The 15,496-nt window shown below is 38.6% G+C and overlaps 1 protein-coding gene across 1 annotated transcript; it reads right to left on the bottom strand.

The window, feature by feature from the left end:
• Positions 1-3,915: 3,915 nt before the first annotated feature.
• LOC123483346 (zinc finger protein 271-like) lies at positions 3,916-8,476 on the bottom strand (the record flags this gene model as incomplete). The annotated part of the gene is made up of 2 exons (XM_045213162.1): positions 3,916-6,743; positions 8,359-8,476. Coding segments are annotated over 2 exons (2,151 nt in total), but the record flags the coding sequence as incomplete, so codon positions are not given.
• Positions 8,477-15,496: the final 7,020 nt, after the last annotated feature.

Raw genomic sequence — 15,496 nt, 5'->3', positions numbered from 1 at the left:
AATCCAATATGCCATCTCCATTTAGAACAAAAAGTAAGCAAAAATGGCAACAGTCATCAAGCTAGGTAAGAGATCATAAAAAATATTTAAGTGAATAATAAGACTGAACTACATCAAAGGTAATTCAATAATAAATATTGTATTGCACCTTTAACCAATAGCTATATCAAATTTCTGCCAGACTGACCAGCCAACCCGAGCTGCCTGCACGCCTAACCTACACCAGTCTAGTCATTAACTCAACTCTCTCCAAACACAATTTCCATCCCATCTTGATTTTCTTTAATACTTATGTGTAAAAGGTATTTCTGATGTTTGTTCTTTTTATAAATTAGCAAAAAAAATCTAAAATCTATCTGACTGTGCAATCCACTGTCTCATCAGCCCAGCCAGGAACTTTATAAACTTGATCTCCACTATAAAACATTATCTCACATTTCTTTTAGACTAACATTTAGTTTTCAACAGTGGAGATTTGTATAAACCTTGCTGTCTGTCTCTCTGACATTTGCCACATTGTTTCAATATTCAAATTCGATCTCCAGCTGTCCCATAGGTATGAACGTGTTGGGAGTCGGGACGAGACAGACAGGTAGGCACCGTTTCTCAGCCAGTCGAAATCATTAATCATCTGGCATCATTAAAAAGATATATACAAAGATATGTCAATTGAAAAAGGTCAAACAAAACGAAGTGCAGCTAGTTTGCAGTCTTTCCAGCTTCAGTTTGAAGTGATTGTGTTAGCTGTATTGTTGGCTAGCTCCTCTGAACAACAGTGTCCTGACAAGTGAGCACATTTTCTATGCCAGGCGAAATCGCGCCTCATTAGCTAATTGTATAAAAGTGATAATGCCAGAGAAGCCGGTGTTTGCAATAACTCTGTTGCAGTGGTCTTAGGTAGTCTCCGTATAGGCTGTTCCCTCCATTGCGACACTGCTCATTATATCCTAATATAGGCCAACTTGCCTACTAGCCAAAAAAAGTGCAGAGCATGCATGATGTGTGCAACTCATCATTGCAACATATTTGAACATTTAATTAATCCTTCATTCATTTCAGTCAGTCAGTATGTCATCCATTCTGTCATTTGTCTGAGTTGCAATAGGAACTAAATCAAAGAGAATAGAACAGTCTTATCCATTTGTTTATTGAAATCCATTTGTGTATTCAAAATTATCTAAATTCTCCAAAGTTCTTTAGCCTATCATTTTAATAATGCAATATTTAATTTAGGCCTATCCAAATTTGCCATCATTTTGGGTACTTGTGTCTTGCAGGATAATTTTAGAACTCTATTTGTGTTTTATAACAGTTTTTATTATAGGCCTCCCCTTTAAAAAGAGACCCTAGCTCACAGGCCTCTAAATATAGTCTCTAAATACATTTTAAACAAAATAGTTGAAGAAGCACATGCAGGGGCTGATGGGGAAAACAGATCTGGCAATAAGAATAGGTTATAGATCGTCTTGACCATTTGGGACCCCTTGGCTATTAAACTCAGGACAGGTTATAGCCAAGACTTAATCAATGTTTAGTTTTGTCTCATTTATTGATATTGATATAGCCTCTGCGTGATGGGGTTGTGCAACGCAAATGGTTCTAACAAGCCTACATACAGAGTGGAATTATCCAATACAACAGTCAAAATGCCTAATATAAGGCCTACAGTCCCTGCTCCCAAATACTGGAAAAAGTGTGATTCATTAGGTTACATGATCCCCACAGTAGCCCCACACGGCTATAAAAATAAAATATGCAATTTTATTGCCATTCAATAACACACAACAGCATGGCATATTTAGATAGTGGAATAGGCCTAGCCTAAATCATATTTACTTTCTATTTTGCAGCTCAGGCGGTTATTCTAGACAAGGCTCTTTCCTGAAGGCCCAAGCCTCTATACTACGCCATCTACTGGTATAACGTCGTTATCAAATGCTGTTCTAAAACAAGCTCTAGACTTTTATTTTGGAAATAAAACCGGAATCTGCAAAGCAACTAGTGTCTGGGCTAGAGTTGCTTGATTGACTAACTAACTTTGACTAACTACGTTCGGTTCATGTCCTTTGCAGATGCCACAATCCTGACAAAAGTTTGTACGTATAAAAAAGATCTGTAACCCGAGTAAAGGGAGACGTAAAGTAGGAATTGAATGTGTAAATGTTAGTTCATCGTCGTAACCCTAATTGCTCCTGTAAGTCGCTCTGGATAAGAGCGTCTGCTAAATGACTAAAATGTAAATGTAAATGTAACATAGGGTTTGTACATTGACAGATCTAATTTAACAGTTATGTTTCACACAAACAAGTGCATACTTTAGGAGGAAGGAGAGATAATTAAGTAACAAGCATAGATTCCTACGCATTATATGGTAGTAGGCTACTTTGCTAAAGGAAAACAAATATTAACAAGTTTTGTCCAGCCATTTAAACCGAAGGAGGATCAAATATAATAATAACTACGCCTAGACATTTTATACAGCACATCATACTTAAACTGTTAAAAGGAAACCAGACATAGCGGATCCATCGTGGAAGCTATTGTTTCTTCAGCGTTTCTTCCTCAGACAATAAATGTGTAGGCTACAGTACAGTTACTATGTTGTCACAGTGTTCAGATAAGGATTAGGGGGTTGCCGGGAGAGAATTCCAGTCTCAAGGCTGCAACTGATGCACCCCTAGACCAGAGCAATCAAACATCTATTTAAATATAAAAACTCAGTTACATCATGACAACATAACATCTCACATGTCATGTAGGCTAATCTTACTTAAGAAAGTTCCTGGATAAGATTTTACTTGATCTATAAAGGTCGAGTAAAGTCATGAAAACGTTCAACAACACCCCTTTCACTAAGAATCCTGTTGTCTGCTATTGACGACTTTTACCTGACAGCAACTTGGAATAGAGTTCTATCCGAGTACAGATGTTCTCACGGCTGTTGTTGCATCTCCCTCCCTGCAGCCTTAGAAACATAAAGATAGACAACAAATACAATTTATAACTGTTGAAAAACGACACCTGATACTTAAATTAAGCAGGAAAAATCACTTATTATAACAGATGTGTAGCACTGTAAGACACGTGTTTCTCTGTTGATTGTTTTAAACCTGTTTTATTCTCAGGACCATGACTATAACATTGAGTGTTGGGACACAGGGCAACAACATATCATGGGTTCTTCTACATAATACAACTAAATATTTAGAAAATATATATTTCACAAAATGAATATGCAATCAGCAAATTTAAAACAAAGAAAACATGAAACCACATTCCAGATGTATGTTTTAGAATTACATTTACATGCAAGCATTCGTTCCTTCTAACAAATCCCCAATAAAAAGTAGAATGGTAAGGTATAAGATATTATCAAGTGTATTTCCAGAGTGAAGAGAGAGAAGTTTGGTAGGAGACCTTAGTAGTCGTGAGAAAACAGAAGAGTGTGAGGTCTGTGGTTGACATGACCTATAAGTACTGATGGGCAGAGCTGGCTTCCTGCCCCCATGATGACTCTTCCTAACAACCAACACATCATTCGCTTCACAATAAAAATGTGTGAACAACTTTTTGGAGCACACTTAATATACAATAAGGAAAGCTGAAAGATATGTGATAGAACAATTACAAGATTATGTTTAATACTGTTTATGCATCGAATGGTTGTTTTATGCAATAGAATAGGGTTCTTGGAACTCTTTCATCTGTGTGTGAACTCAGTTGAGCCTCTGAAGCTTGGGCTGGCAACTGATTAAATGATGACTAGGTGATAAAACCAACATCCACATTCCATTCTATTATTAGTGGTGTATGACAGGGAGATGTCTCCAGTCTGACTGAGCCTGCATTTCATAGACTGAATTGGTGTCTGTGTGTGTAAGGTACCAGGGACAAGATCTGTTATGAATAGCTGATAAGAAGAACCTCGTCTTGGAGGCCAAACCCTTGTTTCCATACAACGAGAAGTCTTCACAGCAGATACTGTCTGCTATTGTACGAAACCCAGAGTTTGGCCTCCAAGACGAGGTTCTTCTTATCAGCTATTCATAACAGATCTCGTCCCTGGTACCTTACACACACAGACACCAATTCAGTCTATTAAATGCAGGCTCAGCCAGACTGGAGACATCTCCCTGTCATACACCACTAATAATAGAATGGAATGTGGATGTTGGTTTTATCACCTAGTCATCATTTAATCAGTTGCCAGCCCAAGCTTCAGAGGCTCAACTGAGTTCACACACAGATGAAATAGTTCCAAGAACCCTATTCTATTGCATAAAACAACCATTCGATGCATAAACAGTATGATAACAATCTTGTAATGTCTCCACAACAGGATTTACAATAAATATGTGAACATCTTTTAGGACAAAACAAATTATACAAGAGGCCTATGCTCCTCATAAAATAGATTGTTTATTAAATATTTTAATAATGTGATAAGCAGACGTTGTTGAGCAGATAATGGATTTAATTTATTGATCTATTGAATACATGAATACACACCTAGTATTGTAAAAACATTATAACATTATTTCATGGATAATAGGAGTTAATGAAATAAGATAGAGCCCTGAACACCCCCACCCCATCACACACACAGCATCCAGAGTTGCATATTATGCTACATGTTAATCAGACTTAGTAAACCCTTAGAGAATAGGAGTTAGATGACTCTTTCCAAGATATTTTCTATTGAAACTTTATTTAGGGATCTGGAACCGGTGATGGAGAGGAGGGAAATAAAAGACAACATGTTTGTGCTTTCTGGTGTTTTTTCAGTGACCCTGAATGAGCAAAACTCTTTCCACATAGACAGGAGTAAGGTTTCTCTCCAGTGTGTATTCGTTGGTGTGTAGTCAGGGTGAAATCTAGAGCAAAACTCTTCCCACACTGATCACAGCTATAAGGCTTCTCTCCTGTGTGTGTGTGTTGGTGTATAGTCAGGTGTCCTGATTGATTGAAGCTCTTCCCACACTGATCACAGCTATAAGGCTTCTCTCCTGTGTGTATGCGCTGGTGTCTAGTCAGGTCAACTGATTGATTGAAGCTCTTCCCACACTGATCACAGCTATAAAGCTTCTCTCCTGTATGTATGCGTTGATGTATAGTCAGGTGTCCTGAATGATTGAAGCCCTTTCCACACTGATCACAGCTATAAGGCTTCTCTCCTGTGTGTATGCGTTGGTGTATAGTCAGGTGTCCTGATTGATTGAAGCTCTTCCCACACTGATCACAGCTATAAGGCTTCTCTCCTGTGTGTATGCGCTGGTGTGTAGTCAGGTCTCCTGATCGACTGAAGCTCTTCCCACACTGATCACAGCTATAAGGCTTCTCTCCTGTGTGTATGCGTTGGTGTTTAGTCAGGGATCCTGAATGATTGAAGCTCTTCCCACACTGATAACAGCTATAAGGCTTCTCTCCTGTGTGTATCCGCTGGTGTGTAATCACAGATCCTGAATGATTGAAGCGCTTCCCACACTGATCACAGCTATAAGGCTTCTCTCCTGTGTGTATGCCTTGGTGTGTAATTAGGGATCCTGAATGATTGAAGCTCTTCCCACACTCATCACAGCTATAAGGCTTCTCTCCTGTGTGTATGCGTTGGTGTGTAATCAGGGATCCTGACTTCCTGAAAAGCTTCCCACACTGATCACAGCTATAAGGCTTCTCTCCTGTGTGTATGCGTTGGTGTGTAGTCAGGTGTCCTGACGTCCTGAAATTCTTCCCACACTGATCACAGCTATAAGGCTTCTCCCCTCTGTGTATTCGCTGGTGTGTAGTCAGGGCGAAATCTTGAGCAAAACTCTTCCCACACTGATCACAGCTATAAGGCTTCTCTCCTGTGTGTATGCGTTGGTGTGTAGTCAGGTGTCCTGATCGACTGAAGCTCTTCCCACACTGATCACAGCTATAAGGCTTCTCTCCTGTGTGTATGTGTTGGTGTGTAGTCAGGTCTCCTGATCGACTGAAGCTCTTCCCACACTGATCACAGCTATAAGGCTTCTCTCCTGTGTGTATGCGTTGGTGTGTAGTTAGGTGTGCTGATTGATTGAAGCTCTTCCCACACTGATCACAGCAATAAGGCTTCTCTCCTGTGTGTATGCGTTGGTGTCTAGTCAGGTCTCCTGATTGATTGAAGCACTTCCCACACTGATCACAGCTATAAGGCTTCTCTCCTGTGTGTATTCGCTGGTGTGTAGTCAGGTTTACGGATAGCGCAAAGGTGTTCCCACACTGATCACAGCTATAAGGCTTCTCTCCTGTGTGTATGCGTTGGTGTGTAATCAGGGCTGCTGAATGATTGAAGCTCTTCCCACACTGATCACAGCTATAAGGTTTGTCTCCTGTGTGTATATGTTTGTGTGTAGTATGGGCTCCTGATTGATTGAAGTATTTCCCACAATCAAAGCAGGTGTATGGCCTCTCTCCTGTATGAATTCTCTGATGATATTTTAAGGTTTTAGATGCAGCTAAACTCTTCCCACACCGAGAGCAGTGGTAAGGTTTCTCTCCATTGTGAATCTGCTTGTGAATGATAAATTCCTTATGATTAGCAAAACTCTTCCCACAGTCAGAACAGCAGTGGTGAGGTTTCTTCCCTATACGTCTCTGCTGGTGTTTCTTGAGGTGTTCTGATCTGGAGAGACTCTTCTCTTTCTTGTCAGCATCATGATGTTGTTGAGGTTTCCCAGATGAAAAGCCCCTCCCACTGAGAGAGCAACGATTAGGGCTGTCCCCTTTGAAACAAAGACATTGAATAATTAAGTTTTGCAAATATAGGTCCATAAACAGATGTCTTACCATGAAATGAATGCCTTTTGCGTCCCTATGTTATTTTCCCAGTAATAATTGTGCACCAATATTCAATATTAAATCTGTTTTATTAAATAAAGTGCCCTTTAATACAGAACACATGGAGAATACGATAAATCTGATTTTTAATATGAATAAAGACGTGCTAAAGTGACACAATACAGCTTATTGACAGGTCCCTCTGTCAACCGTGTTTAACTTCTAGAAAGATTTTAACCCACCTAATACAATCATTTCTCCAAGTTTTACCATCATTGAGTACGGTTACAAGCGCAGAATAATATGATTATTATGAATAGTCAATTAGTATAAGAGTTTGATTTAAACGTTGACATGCTTTGAAAGAAGAACTATTTACCTAATAATCCTGTTTACATGGACACATCTGAAATCAGGCTACCTGATGGGACTTTGATTAATGCAGAATATTGCCAATCAAAATAAACGTTCTACCACAGAGGCCATGTTATTTTTTAAAAGCATATTTGATTCTGAGTTTGGACAAATAAAGTTTGTATTTGAAAACTATTTCTAAGCTGCATACTTTCAGTTTTTCTGAACTCACTGCACTCGATCAAAATAAGTTAGCTTGCGCCGCTTGTGCTAGCACATGTACAGGTTAAATACACCACTATAACTCTGATTAAAGTGTTTACATCTCCTAATAATTCGAAACATTGCTCAGAAAACCAGGTGTTTTTAAAGGCGTATGCTTACTTCGGTTATGACCTCACGCCAATTAAGATAAGCAGAGTAAGGCGTTTACATGACTAATGCCATACTCGGCCTACTGCCATAATCAGTTTAATAGGACATTTTTAGCGTGCATGTAAAGCCCTAGTTATTTGGTTACTTTGACAGTCATTTCTGAACATTATTTATTTCATGTTATTAGTGATTCATTCACTGTCCCTAATTTTGAGGTCTACCCTGTTACATGAACTGAACACTTGTTTTAATATGGTGAAACTGTTCCTTTTTTTTTTTTTTGCAAAAGAAACATTAAACATCTAATAGTCAAATTATAGAGTAAAAGCAGGTGAGCTCTTTTTGTAAATTCTCTGGTGTTTTGTGGTGGAAAACTGAGCATCTCAACCCTTTTACCCATTCATAGACATGCTAGAAATGTTTTAACAATAACTTTTTTTGTGAAGATTGCATTCAATTGCCACTCCGTTGCAAAAAACTAGCTTCCATTGCCCCTGTAATAAGCGAATTTGTGGCTGATTTAAATGACTATTTTACCAAGGTAAAGTAGTGGTGTTCTTGTTTTCAGTAGTCCCCTGTTACGTCAACCCGGTTACTTTATTTGGCACTATAGTATTTGTTTGTTATTGAACCCCTTGAGATGGGAAAACATGTTTTTAATGAAGTTGAACAGGTGCTCTTTATGACAGAATGTTAAAATTAGTTGAAATCAAACGCTTTCTTTGACCAAGTTACACTTCTCAAAATTGGGTGGAACGACCAGAGATTTTCATCAATATATAATTAGTCAATTAATTGTTACAGAAGCAGACTGTAGTCTAATCCACACACCATGCTTCTTACTTAATGAAATCAAATCTCCATGTTCCTCTTCTCCTCTCTCAGTTCCACTCTGCCCCGGTGTTTTCCTGCAGTCGACCAGACCCAGCAGTAAAGTACCGGGAGGCGGCTCGACCTGGGGACTCCTGGAGGGTGGCGGGGGACGGGCTAGATTTGTCCTGTTGGCGGCAATAAGTATTCTACATAGATTAACACTAAACCAAATATTTTATTAATTCAGTCTGAACCTCTGATTGATTTGGGTGCATCCCTGGAATATGCCCTTTTACCTGAAATGTTCAATTGTTCACTAAAACCCACAAATCTAAGAGCATTGGATTGGTGGAGGCATGGGCTAGTTTCCACCATATTTCTTATACCAGTAATTTCCTATCAAACAGCGAGGAAGAGGAGAAGCGAGAGGGATAACTGGGTCCAAAATCTGGCTTCTGGCTTATTTGATCGAATATACATTTAGTAACGATTAGGTTGTTAGGAGTGTATATGTAAAAGTAGGACACGTGACATCCCGGCAACTTTGAGAAAAAAAAACACATTGTATGGGAGTAGTGCCTGGTCGTCACTAGATACCACAAACAGTCAAACCACATTCATTTCTACAATTGATCTTATTAAAATGTGATCTTAACCCTGACCTTAACCACACTTCTAATGTTATGCTTAACCCTAAATAAATAAAAATACGATATAGCAGTGCTTAATTTGAGCCGGATCCTGCCGGAACAGCATCAGGCACTTCTCAGATTTGACTTTGTTTGTTCTGGCAACTATTTGCCAGGATCTGGTACCTCTCGCAGCATGATTTATTAATTGTTAAGTCAAGTTGCCTCCTCGTTATTTCTCCCGCCCCCCAGAAAGACCATGTAAAAGCGCTGTGATCTTCCTGCGTAATCATCCTATCCTGCCACACTGATTCCAGACCTGCTCTCTTAATTGTACATAGAGGTTATGGGGATGGCCGGTGGGGTAAGTAACTGATCTTGACACAGGTGTTGGTAGTGGTGGTCAGCTAGTTAAGAGTGCCCTACATATTCGTCTCCCTACTGAATTTGAATCGTGGGAAAGCCAAATAAAAAAATTGATAAGAAAAGGCAATTGAGTTTGATTACATTTTTGAAGTCCAAAAAGAGAAAGATGGTGAATTGAACCCAGAACGAGCCAGAGAACTGTCAGTGCCTGAGGAGAGGAGTGAGGGGCAAACTGTTCCTGGTAGTGATGCCTTAGCTAGCAACCAAGGCACATTTGGTGCCAGCAAAGAGGACACCCAGGTTATAGTTAACACTCAAAATGAAAAAATAGACACTACAGCCAGAGTCTTCAGAACAGCCTTAGAAGGAGGCTAAACGTCACAGCCACAGGCCCGCTCATGGCTTTGAGCAAGAAATGTACTCTCAGGAGTTAAATGGACTTGACATGGGGAGAGTCATTGTGGGAGGCTTTGAAAACAAAGGTAGGACTTTATTTTTTCTTTACAAATTTGTTCTGTGAAGGTAATCTGAATATGTGCTTCATATTATCACATAGGCAGGAGGCCTATATATTCTGATGTGTGTTCTAATGTAGCCTACATTGATTTACTTTATTTGAAGTTATATTCCGATATTGTGATATTTGTTCTATTGCTACATCGATATCTTTAAAATTATATGAAATTCGGGTATGCAAGCCCTACAGCTGAGTATGTGTGTATATGCATATGGCGGGTGTTCTGCAGTGTAGTCTAAAAATGTTGCTGTACATTGATGTCTAGAAAATTAGCCTGTAAGAAATTCGGAATTGTGTAAGCCCCGCAGCTATACTCAACTATGTGGGCATACTGCAGTGACATCTTATATGCTTTGAATTAATCAGCTCCTTGTAGAGTGCTGTCCGTTTCACCACCATAGATAGTAGGCTACTTAGCTGTTTACTCTGTCTGCTGCTACGTTGTGTTTGACACTTTTTTTCTCAATGTGTTCCGTTACCTCAGAGCCCCTCGGATAACCACCCCTCTAGCGCTTAGTATGTGTTACCGGACCTCCCGAAATACAAATTAAGCACTGCGATATAGACGTTTGACTTTGTGGCAACTAATGTAAACACGCATATCTGCCCTCTCATTGGCTAAAATGGTCCCACCTGATCTTACCGATTGCCTTCCATTTTTGAAGACATTTATTTTCTTTGTTAGAGCGGCCACTTGAGTATCTGGTCAAATAATGGATAATGTGTTCGAAATCAGTGAAGGAATGTGAACACTTTGGGAGGAATGTGAGATAATTAGGGTATAGTCACAGATTCCTAAACATGATATAGTAGTAGGCTACTTTGTTGAAGTAAAAATAATCCCAACAAGTTTTACCGTTTTACCGTTTTTTGTCCAGTGGTTTAAACCGAACACAGGAATGCGGAAGATCAAACATGATGAGAACTAGGCCTAGACATTTTATACAACACAGCAGGCCTATAATGTTAAAACCAGACTTACCGGATCCATTGTGGAAGCTATTGTTTCTTTGTATGACATGAAATGTTGTCGGCTACAACAGTACAGTTAGGCTGATTTACTGTGGTCTTCTTCTTCTTTAAGGTTTATGGCAGACTAAACCAATTTTTGTGTTGCCGCCACCTACTGTACGGGTAGTGAACGTAAAATAAAAATATCCATTGCGGGGAAATACAGTACCACCATCATAAACAATACAAATATTTAATGAATCCCAAAATGCCCCACCCCTTCAGTGATAATCCAAATCATATCCCTACATAGGCTCAGGGGCCTGTGTGGACTGAACATATATCGACTGGATTCCTTCTAATGCCTATTTTCTCAGATTTCTTCTTTGTTTGTGCTGTGCATTTTAAAACCAATGCAATAAACCAGGGGCGCCACTTTGGTTTTAGAAGTGGGGGGGACATAACCTGTCTGGGGGTCCTCCCCCATAATTTTTATGGGTATCTAAAGGTCATTTTCTGCATTTTTACACAATCCAATATGCCATCTCCATTTAGAACAAAAAGTAAGCAAAAATGGCAACAGTCATCAAGCTAGGTAAGAGATCATAAAAAAATATTTAAGTGAATAATAAGACTGAACTACATCAAAGGTAATTCAATAATAAATATTGTATTGCACCTTTAACCAATAGCTATATCAAATTTCTGCCAGACTGACCAGCCAACCCGAGCTGCCTGCACGCCTAACCTACACCAGTCTAGTCATTAACTCAACTCTCTCCAAACACAATTTCCATCCCATCTTGATTTTCTTTAATACTTATGTGTAAAAGGTATTTCTGATGTTTGTTCTTTTTATAAATTAGCAAAAAAAATCTAAAATCTATCTGACTGTGCAATCCACTGTCTCATCAGCCCAGCCAGGAACTTTATAAACTTGATCTCCACTATAAAACATTATCTCACATTTCTTTTAGACTAACATTTAGTTTTCAACAGTGGAGATTTGTATAAACCTTGCTGTCTGTCTCTCTGACATTTGCCACATTGTTTCAATATTCAAATTCGATCTCCAGCTGTCCCATAGGTATGAACGTGTTGGGAGTCGGGACGAGACAGACAGGTAGGCACCGTTTCTCAGCCAGTCGAAATCATTAATCATCTGGCATCATTAAAAAAGATATATACAAAGATATGTCAATTGAAAAAAGGTCAAACAAAACGAAGTGCAGCTAGTTTGCAGTCTTTCCAGCTTCAGTTTGAAGTGATTGTGTTAGCTGTATTGTTGGCTAGCTCCTCTGAACAACAGTGTCCTGACAAGTGAGCACATTTTCTATGCCAGGCGAAATCGCGCCTCATTAGCTAATTGTATAAAAGTGATAATGCCAGAGAAGCCGGTGTTTGCAATAACTCTGTTGCAGTGGTCTTAGGTAGTCTCCGTATAGGCTGTTCCCTCCATTGCGACACTGCTCATTATATCCTAATATAGGCCAACTTGCCTACTAGCCAAAAAAAGTGCAGAGCATGCATGATGTGTGCAACTCATCATTGCAACATATTTGAACATTTAATTAATCCTTCATTCATTTCAGTCAGTCAGTATGTCATCCATTCTGTCATTTGTCTGAGTTGCAATAGGAACTAAATCAAAGAGAATAGAACAGTCTTATCCATTTGTTTATTGAAATCCATTTGTGTATTCAAAATTATCTAAATTCTCCAAAGTTCTTTAGCCTATCATTTTAATAATGCAATATTTAATTTAGGCCTATCCAAATTTGCCATCATTTTGGGTACTTGTGTCTTGCAGGATAATTTTAGAACTCTATTTGTGTTTTATAACAGTTTTTATTATAGGCCTCCCCTTTAAAAAAGAGACCCTAGCTCACAGGCCTCTAAATATAGTCTCTAAATACATTTTAAACAAAATAGTTGAAGAAGCACATGCAGGGGCTGATGGGGAAAACAGATCTGGCAATAAGAATAGGTTATAGATCGTCTTGACCATTTGGGACCCCTTGGTTATTAAACTCAGGACAGGTTATAGCCAAGACTTAATCAATGTTTAGTTTTGTCTCATTTATTGATATTGATATAGCCTCTGCGTGATGGGGTTGTGCAACGCAAATGGTTCTAACAAGCCTACATACAGAGTGGAATTCTCCAATACAACAGTCAAAATGCCTAATATAAGGCCTACAGTCCCTGCTCCCAAATACTGGAAAAAGTGTGATTCATTAGGTTACATGATCCCCACAGTAGCCCCACACGGCTATAAAAATAAAATATGCAATTTTATTGCCATTCAATAACACACAACAGCATGGCATATTTAGATAGTGGAATAGGCCTAGCCTAAATCATATTTACTTTCTATTTTGCAGCTCAGGCGGTTATTCTAGACAAGGCTCTTTCCTGAAGGCCCAAGCCTCTATACTACGCCATCTACTGGTATAACGTCGTTAACAAATGCTGTTCTAAAACAAGCTCTAGACTTTTATTTTGGAAATAAAACCGGAATCTGCAAAGCAACTAATGTCTGGGCTAGAGTTGCTTGATTGACTAACTAACTTTGACTAACTACGTTCGGTTCATGTCCTTTGCAGATGCCACATTCCTGACAAAAGTTTGTACGTATAAAAAAGATCTGTAACCCGAGTAAAGGGAGACGTAAAGTAGGAATTGAATGTGTAAATGTTAGTTCATCGTCGTAACCCTAATTGCTCCTGTAAGTCGCTCTGGATAAGAGCGTCTGCTAAATGACTAAAATGTAAATGTAAATGTAACATAGGGTTTGTACATTGACATATCTAATTTAACAGTTATGTTTCACACAAACAAGTGCATACTTTAGGAGGAAGGAGAGATAATTAAGTAACAAGCATAGATTCCTACGCATTATATGGTAGTAGGCTACTTTGCTAAAGGAAAACAAATATTAACAAGTTTTGTCCAGCCATTTAAACCGAAGGAGGATCAAATATAATAATAACTATGCCTAGACATTTTATACAGCACATCATACTTAAACTGTTAAAAGGAAACCAGACATAGCGGATCCATCGTGGAAGCTATTGTTTCTTCAGCGTTTCTTCCTCAGACAATAAATGTGTAGGCTACAGTACAGTTACTATGTTGTCACAGTGTTCAGATAAGGATTAGGGGGTTGCCGGGAGAGAATTCCAGTCTCAAGGCTGCAACTGATGCACCCCTAGACCAGAGTAATCAAACATCTATTTAAATATAAAAACTCAGTTACATCATGACAACATAACATCTCACATGTCATGTAGGCTAATCTTACTTAAGAAAGTTCCTGGATAAGATTTTACTTGATCTATAAAGGTCGAGTAAAGTCATGAAAACGTTCAACAACACCTCTTTCACTAAGAATCCTGTTGTCTGCTATTGACTACTTTTACCTGACAGCAACTTGGAATAGAGTTCTATCCGAGTACAGATGTTCTCACGGCTGTTGTTGCATCTCCCTCCCTGCAGCCTTAGAAACATAAAGATAGACAAAAAATACAATTTATAACTGTTGAAAAACGACACCTGATACTTCAATTAAGCAGGAAAAATCACTTATTATAACAGATGTGTAGCACTGTAAGACACGTGTTTCTCTGTTGATTGTTTTAAACCTGTTTTATTCTCAGGACCATGACTATAACATTGAGTGTTGGGACACAGGGCAACAACATATCATGGGTTCTTCTACATAATACAACTAAACAAAACAAAAAAATTTAATATGCAATCAGCAATGTAAAACAAAACAAGAAAACATGAAACCACATTCCAGATGTATGTTTTACAATGACATTTACATGCAAGCATTCGTTTCACGTAACAACTGGGCAGAGCTGGCTTCCTGTCCCCATGATGCCTCTTCCTAACAACCAACACATCCTTCGCTTCACAATAAAAATGTGTGAACATCTTGTTGGAGCACAGTTGATATACAATAAGGAAAGTTGAAAGATATCCCTATTAAAATACGTTAAAATAAATGCAACAACATAATTTGACCACACTAATAGGCCTATGGCTTCTGTACTTCCGTATGTCCCATCAGCTACACTAAAACCTGGGATTTACAATAAATATGTGAACATCTTTTAGGACCAAACTAATTATACAAGAGGCCTTTGATCCTTATAAAAAAATAGATTATTATTAAAGATTTCAAAAAACATTGTGATAAGCAGACATTGTTGAGCAGATAATGGATTTAATTTATTGATCTATTGAATACATGAATACACACCTAGTATAGTTGAAACATTATTCTACATCATAAAAGTTATTTAATGGATAATAGGAGTTAATTAAATAAGATACGGCTCTGAACACCCCCCACCCCACCACACACACAGCACTCCTACTCCAAGACGCTTGATACATATGGATCCAGAGCTGCATATTATGCTACACAGGTTACCATGTTAATCCGATTTAGTAAACAGTTAGAGAATAGGAGATAGATTAATCTATACAAAATGTTTTCTATTGAAACGTTATTTAGGGATCTGGAACCGGTGCCGGAGAGGAGGGAGATGAAAGAAAACATGTTTGTGCTTTCTGGTGTTTTTTCAGTGACACTGAACGAGCAAAGCTCTTTCCACATAGACAGGAGTAAGGTTTCTCTCCAGTGTGTGTGAGCTGGTGTGTTGTCAGGGTGAAAAATCGA

Source organism: Coregonus clupeaformis, unplaced genomic scaffold (assembly GCF_020615455.1).
Source record: "Coregonus clupeaformis isolate EN_2021a unplaced genomic scaffold, ASM2061545v1 scaf0083, whole genome shotgun sequence".
Classification (NCBI taxonomy): domain Eukaryota; kingdom Metazoa; phylum Chordata; class Actinopteri; order Salmoniformes; family Salmonidae; genus Coregonus; species Coregonus clupeaformis.
This window is presented reverse-complemented; position numbering and strand designations above follow the sequence as displayed.